Here is a 12,245-nt window from a genome sequence, read left to right on the forward strand (position 1 = left end):
TGTGTCAACATTTTATTTTCCATATCAAAGATAGTAAAGTTATGTAATCACTAGACTGGAACCTAAATTACCATAGAAATTAAGCAGAGATTTGACTTTATTTACAGTTCTGACATCAGCTTCTTCTGGAACTGTGGGTAAGACATAACCTCTCTACCTGTCTTTCCACTTGTAAAAGGAGTATGAAACTAATTCACCCATCTCAGAGAGGTACTGAGAATTAATGACAGACGATGACAGAACTTTGGTGGTTTGATAAATGAATAAAGCACTGTAGAAAAATCATGTCATCTGACTACTCCACTGCTCTCTGCTTCAAGTGATCTTTTTCCCCAAGGTAAAAAAGTTCCGTTGGTGATAATTTTTGATGTATTTACAGTCAAAAGTTCATAACCAAAATCTAGAACACATGAACATCCAAGGTTTCTTTGTCTCCACAAATATGGAAAAAATAGGTAACTGATATAAGTAAACAAATATTCAAACGTTAACATCACAATAAAGCGAGATTTTTGAAGAATTCATTAAGAAAGGAATAATGTACATATTTTTATTTAACACAGCAATTTAGTATGGAGTAGCTAAAAGTTCTGTACATTTTATTTTTATTTATTAACAGGAAAGAGACAAATGTGTACCTGGATATCAGAATTAGCACCTAATGTATGTAGAGAAAATAAAGACTCACTACAAGCACTGATCAGGTTCTTGAACAGTCTAGGAGCAGAATCTCATCAATATACAGTAACCACTCAAAATAATTTCTTGTGATCACCTGACTCATTGCTGCAGCTCTGCAGGGAAATTTGAGTAATTAGTTACTTTTGAAACACTAGGAATGCATAGTTCAAAATGGTTAAACAGACCAATTTGAGAATTAAAAATAGGTCAAGTCACAGTTTTGGTCTGAAATTATTGCAGTGCAGATTTTAAAGCATTGGTACTTTTTAAAGCAATGGAATACAATGAAGAGGTAGGTACCCTCCCCTTGATGGACAAAAATTAATGTTGCTTATGAACAGCCCTTAGCCAAGCTAAGGAAAGTGTCTCTGAAAAGCATTAAGTATCACAGGTACACAAATAAAGACATGGCAGACTAAATTAACTGGAAGATATTGAAAATGATATATAAAATGTTTCAGTTGAATATAAAAAAAATCTGCTAATGGTTACATATTTTGTGGAGTGTATTTTGTGGAGTGTTATTTTCCACACACTGTGTACTGTATTTTGATGTCAAACTTTTGTCAAAATGGACTGTATTACCTTAATGCTTAGCTTGTTCATTTTCAATATTAACACCCCCCCCCCCCCACTAACATCCAGAATAGTGCAATTTTGTAAAAATAAATGTGCTCATCCTTGCTCACAGCAAAGGGTCATGCTCTTAGTAAAAGTAGTTTCTATAGGGTTATATGAAGCAAGCCTGGATTGTCAAAAAAGGGCCAGGGTCTAGCATATCAGTGGAAAAGGCTGAACAATACAAACTGACTGTATTAGGAAAGAGTCAGTCACTGTTGGTTGAGTATTTTAGCCATTTCCCCCAGAACTATCACCATGTGTCCCAGGTCTATGTAATTTTCCTCTCCTTCCATGACCTGCTTCAATGCTTTTTCTTCTTACAAATAAGCAACACCAGCATCTACCTGCAACCCAACAAACCACCAGTGCACTGACAAAAATGGAGAAAAATGTTAAGGTGAAAAAATATTTCCATTTTCAGATTCCAAAATCAATTATAGAAAAACTTAAAAAAAATATACTATGACAAAGTTCTGTCAAACTGCAGATCATTCTATTGCACCATCCAGCTTGTTAAAATATATTAATGGCATACACGAAGTTAATATTGAACTAAATAAAAGGTGCTAAAATGGACATTTTTATATATCATTTTGAACTAATACACAAGGTGCCATGCACAGTTCAAATATTACTTTTTTAAACCTATTTACAATACTACATATTTTTTTTACACTATCTTTCATCATTACAACTATAGAATAAGACTCTGGAACACTGATACCTTTGAATTTCTGCTAGAACGCCCAGCCTTGAATTATTGAAGTAGTACTATCTTTTTCTTCTTAAATTTAAATTAAACTAATCATTTAAAAACACAAATGCATGCCTAAAAGGAAGTTTTCAGGAAAAAGTTGTCAATGGACTAGTGTTGCTTAAAAATTACATTGGCTTTGTGTAGAAAATTTAAATTCCGTTCAAAAAACCACAAAAGCCTAATAGAAATCTACTTTGACTAAAATAAATACAATTTATTACACACTAAACAAAATAATCGTACCTTTAAAAATGTACTGATTTAACTCATTTGATTTTTTAGCCTCAAACTTATTCCCCTTCCCAAGCAGCACATAGTATAGGTGTGTAAGAATTCCTTTTGAAGTTAATACTTTCCTGGTAAATTATCATCCAGCATAAACCTGAGGCTGCAATGGTGGGGGCAATTTATCATTTTCTACATTTTCAGAGTCAATAGCTGCTAAGGATTGATTTTTTGGTTTTATTTCCAATGGAAATTTTTCAACAATATCTTGGACTTCCTTAGTAATTCCATCAGTCCAATCTATGAGGTCTCTCTCTAGCTTCTTGGCTTCACTGACAATTCTTTCCTGTCTCTCATTCAATTGAGACAGGAGGTCTAAGTTTTTATACATCTGTTTAACACCTAGGCATGTATCAGACGACCAGTTTTCAGATTCTTGTTTCTTTGGAGATGTTTGGCCCGACATGTAGCGATCAAAATCCTCCTGGCTTAGATTTAAAGATTGAGCATCCAGCTTTTCGATGAAGGCCACAGCACAGCACTACATATAGAACAGAGAGAGTGTGTCACTGCAGGGTGCACGATGCAAGTCATAACCAATAACAAGTGTTCTGTTTTTTAATAGTGCTGCCATATAAATATAGTGGTTGCTGCTCTTCTGAAAAGTCTCTCAGTAAAGCCTGATATAAAAAAAAAAACATAGCTCACAAAAATAAAAATAACTAACATTTTAAAAGACAGCTGAACACCACTCAGATCAGGGCATCTTGGCTATATAAAGCAATTGAATGTTGACTGAATAAGGAAACGTCATTGAAAACTATGGGGAGACTGAATTTTGGGAAAGAATGAATGAAAAGAAAGTTGACAGAAGCATGTTTAAGAGAGTTTTTATACTATGTGCATTTGTTTTAGTTATGTACTAGGGATGTAAGCGACTAGTTGACTCGTCAACTATCCGATAAGCATAGAGCAGGAGCTGGTGCTGGGGAGGTACCAGCTGGTCCCCTTCTCTCCCCTCCCCCATCATCTCCGCAGGGTTTCAGGGGAAGCAGACACATGCAGGTGACCAAGCATGAGCTGAGAATCAGCTATCCCAGCTCATGTGTGGTCCCCCCTACTGCACTTGTGCTTTTAAAATGTATAAGAGCCACTCTGGCAGCCCGTCACACATTTAAAAGGCAGAGACACATCAGGGTTAGCTCCCGAGGCCGGCCAGCTCTGCAGTTCCCACCCCTTATGAACCAATCGACTAGTCAATGGAAATCCCATTGACTAGCCGATTAGCTGATAAACACCATTTAACATCCCTATTATGTACTGAGCGCAGTTTCCTGCGACACTGTCCAAGACACTGTCCAAACTCTAGATATATAAAAAAACTTTTCCTGTGAGATGACAGAGAGATGTCATCATGTCACTCTGCATCCCACAGCTGCTCCCTCTGCCCTCAGCTTCCCTGCCTACTCCTGCCTTCCCTGGCACTCAAGCAGTCTGGAGCCATGTGCCCTCCCAAAGAAGGGACAGAGACATGATGCCCCCTCCCTCGCGGGGGGGTAGGCAGAGCCCAAGTGCCCTCCTCTCTTGCAGACAGCAGGAAAGAGGCGGGCTAACCACAGCTGCGGCCTGGCCCAACCCTCCCCCACCCCGGCAGCTGGAGAGAGAGAGCTGGGCTAGCCTCTGCCTGGCCCAACCCCCCCGGCAGCAGGAGGAAGAGAGCGGGGCCTGCTGCAGCTTCAGCCCAGTATAACCCCCTCGGCAGCTGGAGGAAGAGAGCTGGGGCAGGCCAGGGCTGCCACGCCTCAACCTGACCATCCCTGCCGGCCAGAGCAAGAGCTGGGACTGCCTACTCCCACCCAGAGAAGGGGGTTGGCGAGTGTAGTGAGCAGTGGGCACAGAGTCCTAGTCTGTTTCTGAAAAAGGAAATTGGAGGAATTTATCAGCTTGAAGTGTTCTTCTGAGAGTATTATTTTGAATAAAACAGAAGTATTTTATATTAAGAACAATCATTTTTCTTGCAGAACAGTTACATATGTAAATTCCAGGTATCTGAATTCATTCTTTTGTTCGGACAAACACGAAGATACATGCTCACTGTGTTCCACGGATACTCCCACAGGACTGGTCCTCCTGACTCAAATGGCAACTGTGCATGCACAAGAGCTGTATAATCAAGCCTCAAAAGATTATGAATAGCTGGTAGTCTGTCAACCCTCTCAAAATTGTTACGAGTTAATAGTTCTTCATTTGTGTTATTTCTTTAACGTCTGAACCTTGAGGTTAACAGATGTCAAGTGATTTGGTGGGATAGCTGTGTTAGTCTGGTACTGAACAAACTTAAAACACAGCAAGTAATAAGTCAAATGGTAGCTGAAACTTCACTAACAAAATGAAAGCTTGCCCAACTCTGAACAAACAGAATGGAGGGCTTAAACAGGTTAAAAGGGTTAAAGGATGTGGCTAGGAAATCAGACCATTGTTTGGGTCATCTAACTTATGGGTGGGGAGGAGGAGAAAAAAAATGAATTGACAGGGAGTGCAGAGCAATACACTGTTGTGTAAGAACAATTTCACATTATCTTGTAACTAACACTTTCTGCTTTCGTCAATATAAAAAAACATTCATCTTTGCTGGGAATACCTTAAACAGGAGATGATCATATTGTATAGAGCACCAACACGGTTACTGAACTTACCAGATTGGTAAAATAGTAGCCATCCTCTCCTGTCATTAACCTGCTTGGATTACAGAAGCGGGTTATATACTGGATGTTGGACTGCAGACGGGGTGGGTTTCCCTTCAAAACAATATATATAAGTGTTGGTAAGAAGTCATCAGCAGAAGCTGGTTCATTTTTTGTTATTTTTATAGCGTTGAAGATATGTTTGCTGCATTGGGTGATGCATGCTAATTTATCACGAGGCACACGTTTTGAATCCATTTCGATAATATCTGTAAGATAAAACCCCAGATAGTTAGATCTCCATTCATTATTGGATTTATTCTCACAACACTTCCATGAGAAAAAGAAATATTCCCGTTTTACAAAAGGGAAACTTGCCCAATATTACACAATTAGTCTGTGGTAGATCCAAAAACTGAATCCATCTTTCAAAAAGGAGGACTAGGAGTTTGTTCGATCTCAGCAGTTGACAAGTAAACAGTACAAATACTAGGATTCACATAAGAATGACAACAGATACATGCCAAGGCACTGACTCAGTATGGTACCTCAATTTTACCAGACTACTTTCATGCTCAAACTTAAGCATAGGTTTAAGTACTTTGCTGAACTGGGCCCTAAGTGTAACAAATATAAGCTGCAGAAGCAAGATTTTTCCAAAGCACTTCTGCAGAGGGGAAAATAAATAATATTGTGACGGGGGCGGTCACAGACAGACGACCCTCGGGGGTGCCTCTCAGGGTGCTGACATGGCCATTGCCACTCGCCTTCCTGCTCTCTGGGGCTCCTCACTGCCCGGTCCTGCTGGGCCAGCTCTGCTGGTCTCCCCCAGCCAAGGCCCCGAGCTGAGGTCCCTGTCCCCACCGAGAAGCAGTACAGACACCGAACCACTCCAGGTCCAAGGAGAGTGCAGTTTAGGGCCCAGCCTCCTGAGAAAGCGCTCCCCAGATGGGATCAAACCCCAAAGAATTAGGTGAGCCACCTTTAACAATGAAAGGGGGAATGTGCACGCTGGTTGCCCCCCCCAGATAACAATCGCTTACACTGGGTTTTATAGAAAATAAAAATGGTTTTATGGAGTTGAAGTAGTAGGATTTAAGAAGTAATAGTGAAAGTAGACAAAGCAAAGCAGGTTACAAACGAAAAGAAACAAAACTGCTTGGCTAATTCTACACTGAAACCTCAGTACAATCTTAATCAAACTCACCCTAAAACCTCCTTTCTAGCTTCCCCTCCAAATCAGGGCTCTCTTCCACATCCTGGGGTCCCTGGCCCTTTCCTTCAAGTGCAGCCCAGCCAAAAGACCTTGGCCTCTCTTTCCTATTCCTTTTGTTACGGAGTTGAGGCCCCTCCCTACCAACCACTGCTCAGACTTAAGGACAAAAGATTGTTTAACAGTGGCTCATCTAGAAGTTGCAGGAAACACCCTCCATGTCTCCCAGTCACACATTGGAAACTCACAAATTATTCCCCACTCCCTGTGTCTAATTTTACACACACAAATGATTCATACAACAGAGTAAGATAAACAGAACCAGCAGATCATAACATGAAGATCGATGGGTTACATGACATAATTCACTCAAACCACCTTTGAGTTATGTATATTTATGTCCATGAGTCCAGTTCATAAAGCATTGGGATGAGGGAGCTCCGTCACAAATATTATAATTATATTTATAAATAAATAAATAAAATGAGGGACGGGGCACAGAGGGCAAAGGAGAGAGAGGCAGAGAGTAGACACTTGTTTAAAGCAGGAAATTTAGTATATGAAAAAATAGGTATTTGTACTATTTACTTTTGGAGGAGATAAACTAGTTTCTAGTTCACAAACCTGTAATTGCTTTCACTACCATATCAGAGACTTCTGGAATTTCTTCATTAACAGGAACACACAGCATTTGTGGAGTAACCCAATGTAGAGCCCTATCAAGAGAAACAAACACATATACCACTCATAGCGGTGAAGAAGTCTGAGATCAGCTGCACAGGTTAACAGTATGTAAACAGCTTCTTTAAGTGATTGTATGTGGAGCACATACAATCTGTTTGACAAGGCAAGCACTTCATCCCACTGAGCAAATTAGACCCAGAAAAACATTTCTATTATAGTATACCACGAGTGCATGATTAGTTTAAATGAAATAATTTCCATGATCTTAACAAAAAGTTATAAAAAGAATTAATCCAAAACCTTGCTTCCAGTTAATAAATTTGCACCACTCTTGCACGCATATTTCAGCCTGCTAGTTTTTTCATGAGTAGCATGGACACCACGCATGTGATTTTGGATTTTTAAGTTGATTTCTCTTTTAAGTTGAAATCCCCTTACCTGATTCTCTTTTGGACAACCAGATCCTTCTTTTCATCATCAGTTGTTTCAGGGCAGAACACGTATTTATACAATCGAGTCATGATGTATTTTTCAATCTGGTCCATTACTTTCTCAACTTTTTCTGGGGAAACTGAAAGGTAGAAACCCATGCCTCAAACACAGTAAACTAAAGCCAGTTAGACACAATTATGACTGAGTTATTTATTTCCTTTTACTGCTCAAGTCAAATGCGAGTAAAACAAAAGTTACCAATACACTGAAGAATCTAGTACTTTTCAGATATAAAGAACAAAGAACAAGACCACACTAAGGAGTGAGTATGGATGTGAAATAAGCACGTGTGTAGCTTGGTGGGCTAGTTTGCCTTTGTTATACTCTACTCCTGCTTCATTATAATCACTGCTACAGCATATTCTGCATACATTAGTTTCAGCAGTAATGCAAGTAACCTACAGGCTTGCATCCTGTAAGACACTAGCTTTGGCAACTTAGGATAAGTCTTGAAGCCTATACTATTTAAACAAACTTTGTACAGACTAACAGCCCAATGGAAAACCCAGAGTTTTGGGGAAGTTGAAAATAGAGGTTAAGTATATATCTGGAGATGAAACGTGTCTGAGGTCAACACTGTTCTGTGGGGACTACAGGGAGAGAAGTTACAAAGTAATTATCATAATAGCTAGTGAGGCTAAGTGGTAACCAATCAAGAGAGGTACCAATATGTGTCCCTTGGAGTTTCATGTCACAAATCAAAATTTCTGTTTTACTTCAAAGTATTCTACTTTGATGGGAAACCAAGCAATTTCCCCGATTTCCCTAAGATTATAGTCTGAGTCATTGCTAGCCCATAAAGAGACCCACTTCATAGAAATTATTAACAATATACATAAAGCAAAACAAGCTATTCCTCAATTAATGAAGGAAGGCAATGAGTCTTGAACAAAGGTGTGGATGTTGGATTAAAAGAAGGGGTCATATTAGGGATTATTGAGATTATTTTCACTATTCGAGGATACAGAAGAAAAGACGCAGACAGGTACCAAACATTGATAACAGCAATTTTTAAAAAATATTTTTGTATTTATTTTAGAGCGTATCTGTCTATCTACAAGTCTGTTTGCTTAAGAACTTGTCCTAAGTAAAATCTAGGGCCACCAAGTTTGATATACAGCTTCCTCTTCTCCTAACTTAAAGCAACGTCAGGGTTTGGTTGTGCCAGGAAAACCAGAAGCCCTGGGAAAAGGAGTTTTTCACAACATGCAAAAGGGGTGACTGCAGTTCTGAGGGACGCAAATATAAGAGTGGTCACTGAGGGCAGTGAGCCCGCAAGAGAGACTTATCCTGCAGAGTGTCCACTAGGTGCAGGGAGTGGCCAAGCAGGGCTGAGGCTCAGCCATTGTGCCTGCCAGAACACCAAATAAGTGGCCCCTCTGCCCCAAACCCTTTCTCCCACTCCCCGCCCTTGGCTACACCACCAGGGAAGGCCAGGGCAGGGGGGGAGAAAAAAGGCTGCTGGTGGCCAGAGGAGGTTGGGGAGGGGTAAAAAGACTCCTGGTGGCTTGGTGAAAGGGGGAGCTAGGGGTAAGAAAAAATGCCCCTCGTGGACAGAGGGCCCACGGTTCTGGAGGGAGAGAAAAGGCCCATGCTGGATGGGATGCCCCCTCCCTGAGACCCTCCTCATCTTCCAAACTTCACTCTTGTACTCCCTTTCCCCCCATCCTCCTGGACTCCCGCCTCTCATCCCCAAAGCCCTGCCATGAATCCTACCCCCCCCCCCCACCCATCACCAGCCCCCTGCCCAGGCAATGCCGGGCGCGTCTGCTAGTATTTTATATATACACTTTTGATATATTTTTGGGATGTGCACTATCTAGTCCTCAAGTGAGGGGAAACAGTATTGAAGCTATCCCTACAAAGGTATGACCATTTATATCCATACTAGGGATGTAAAGGACTAGTTAACTATCTGATAAGCAAATACTAACCAAATTGGATAGTCGACAGAAAAATTGACTAGTCACTTCCCCTGCCTTGCTGCCTCTATCAGATAGAGGAGCCCCCACGAAACCCAAGGTCAGCTGGGGACTCCACGCAGCATTTCAAAGCGGCAACGCCGCACTGAGTCCGGGGTCCCAGCTCTGCTAGGACTCTTGTGCATTTTAAAGCAGAAGCACCCACGTGGAGCCCTGAGTCAGTGGGACTTCCCACTCTGCACGTGGAGTTCCAACTTTGAAATGCACAAGAGTCCTCACTGGGGCTCTTGTACATTTCTAAGGCAGAACAAGAAGTGCTAATTGACTAGTCGATAGAAATGCCATCAACTACTCGACTAGTAAATTAATCGCTATTTAACATCCCTAATCCATACTAGTGAGATGGGGTTCATTTTACACATCACCCTGTCAAAGGGTAGCATGTAGCCTGCTCACTTGCCTGTAGCTATATAGATTATTTCCCTATAGTTTTGATTGTGTGTGTTTGTGTATTATCACAAGTTACAGTTCATTTATATTGGCAGTTTGTTACACCAGGCACTTACAGGACACATCCTGTAAGCTGATCTAAGGGAAAGCTAGCATGCACTTATCTGGGACCTTTCAACCAGATAGCAAAGTCAACGTGCATATATTCTGGACCTTTCCCCTAGATAAAGCAACTTTCAATGGTGTAGTAGCTTCAAACTTAGTAGGCCCATTATCAGAACATCTCAGGTTGTTCTAGAAGGAATGGTATGAGTACATGGTTTGGAAATATAGCTGTACATTCCCTATCTTATGAAATTTAGGTGTCTGTAACTGTGTTAATGTTTTAATAACTGTATTTGTAAATATACAAAAGTTATTACAGTGTAAATGTTGCAACTGTGCACATCAGGGTTCTCAATCATAGAATAATTAAATAGCGGGCCTGATTCTGGGACATGGGACCTGTCAATTCTAAAAATCAGTAAGCTGGAATTTTATAAGTAATTTTAAATCAGGCTACATGTGCCTAGGTCCGCAACAAAGAAGCTTAATATCTAGGTTCAAAAAATTTCTTAAACCCCTTAACACACATGGTCTTTGGCACAGTTTATAGCGTGGAGATTTTTAAATATACTTTGCTTTCAACTTCAGAGTTTCTTAGAAAACAAATGGAAAGTGGGCTTATTTCAAGGGTCAGAATCATGCCTATTATACTCAGCTCTATATTGACTATGGACAAGCTCATGAGACACATAAGTAGACTGTGAAGTATTATTCTGCACTATGAATATTAATTTTGGTTCTGCTGCTATGCCTTTTTTAGTATGAAATATCTAAGCTAGAGGCCCTTTGAACTTATTACACACTTCCATGCACACCTAGAGGCAAGATGGCTTAAAGTTTCTATTTTGATTGTAGAGAATACACCAAATACTGGATAAATACACAGTTTAATTACATAAAAGTAATACAAGTTGAAGGGAAAAACGTAAAAAAACAAGGAATGGTCTTGCAGCACCTTTGAGACTAACAAAACATATAGATGGTATCATGAGCTTTTGTAGGCATAACCGAGTTCATCAGAAGAAGTGGGTTGTGCATACAAACGCTCATGATATCATCTATATGTTTTGTTAGTCTCTAAGGTGATGCAAGACCATTTGTTGTTTAAGTTTTTCCACTTACAGACTAACTGGCTACTCCTCTGAAGCTTGTGAAAGGGAAATTACTCATCTTGTGCAGTAACGACGGTTCTTCAAGATGTGTCCCACCCCCATGTGTCACTGTTGGTGACTACCTAGCAGTACCCAAAGATGGAAGGTGCGTTTCAGCTAGGTTTTACATGTGGATGAAAAGACTGCTCTGGCTACCGCAGAGTCTGTCCCCACTTGTGGAGAAATTGCATAGTGCTTCATGAAAGTGTGGTTAGAGGACTAGGTAGCAGCACAGCAAATGTCCTTGAGGGGGTACTCCCTTCAGGAAGGCTGTTGATGTTGCCACTGCTCAAGTGGAGTGCTCCTTAGGGGGAATAGGAAGGGGTGTGCCTTGGAGGATGCTACCAGTTTTGAGATTCACTGGAGGAGCGTTCCAGGGGAATGCCCCTCTTGCTGCAGCGTAACAAACAGGGCCTGTGATTTCCAGGAGTGTTGCGTACAGTCTATATAGAATGCTAATGCCCTTTGGACATCCAGGGTGTGTAGAATAGCGTCTTCGAGAAGTGAGAGGCTTTGGGCAAAAGAATGGAAGGACAATAGGCTCGTTGATGGGGAAATCGGAACAAACTTTAGGCAGGAATGAAGGGTGGGGCTAGAACAACACCTTGTCCCCAAGGAATACAATGGGGATGTTGAGAGAGCAGCAAGCTCACTAACTTGCTTTGCTGATATGATGGCTGTTAGAAATACCATCTTTAGTGCCAGGTGACTACTTAGCAGTACCCAAAGATGGATACTTGAATGGCAGCCTGGAAAGTTCATGGAGAACTAATTTCAGATCTCACATTGAGGGGGGGGGGGGAAGAGGAGAATAGGTCTACACAGTGGATTATGGTTAAGTAGGCCTTTGAGAAATCTCTTAGAAATAGGGTGAGCAAATATGGAGAAACTGTCAATTGGAGGGTGGAATGCTGTAAGCGCAACTAGATGCACCCTAAGTAATGAAATGGATAGATCTTGTTGTTGCAGAAACAATGTAAATCGAGGATTGTGTGGAGAGGTGTGGATGAGGGTTGGATGTCATTTCTCCCACACCAGGCCATACATCGCCTCCATATATCGAGGTAAGAGTTGCGCATGGTCTGACATCTACTCTGGAGTAAGAAGTTTCTTATTTGCTGTGAACACCTCCGTTCTGCCTGAGAACCAGCGAGGAGCCACACCATCAGATGTAGTATCTGGTTGTGGATGGCGAAGGGTGCCCCTGTTATGTGAAAGGAGATCTGGGCAGGTTGGAAGTGGGTAGGAAGGTTGGAGAGA

General features: G+C 41.1%; 1 protein-coding gene across 3 annotated transcripts in view; it reads right to left on the reverse strand.

Moving 5' to 3' along the window:
• Window positions 1-536: 536 nt before the first annotated feature.
• RABGEF1 (RAB guanine nucleotide exchange factor 1) overlaps window positions 537-12,245 on the reverse strand; it is a 60,997-nt gene continuing 49,288 nt past the window's right edge. For all 3 annotated transcript variants that reach the window (XM_075905081.1, XM_075905080.1, XM_075905079.1), the window contains 4 exons: window positions 7,304-7,436; window positions 6,806-6,897; window positions 4,981-5,237; window positions 537-2,825 (listed from right to left, as the gene is read on the reverse strand). In XM_075905081.1, coding sequence (XP_075761196.1) covers window positions 2,427-2,825; window positions 4,981-5,237; window positions 6,806-6,897; window positions 7,304-7,436 — 881 coding nt within the window. In that variant the 3' untranslated portion in view covers window positions 537-2,426. The remainder of the gene's footprint in view (window positions 2,826-4,980; window positions 5,238-6,805; window positions 6,898-7,303; window positions 7,437-12,245) is intronic.

The sequence above is a fragment of the Pelodiscus sinensis genome, chromosome 21, assembly GCF_049634645.1.
Source record: "Pelodiscus sinensis isolate JC-2024 chromosome 21, ASM4963464v1, whole genome shotgun sequence".
Classification (NCBI taxonomy): Eukaryota; Metazoa; Chordata; order Testudines; family Trionychidae; genus Pelodiscus; species Pelodiscus sinensis.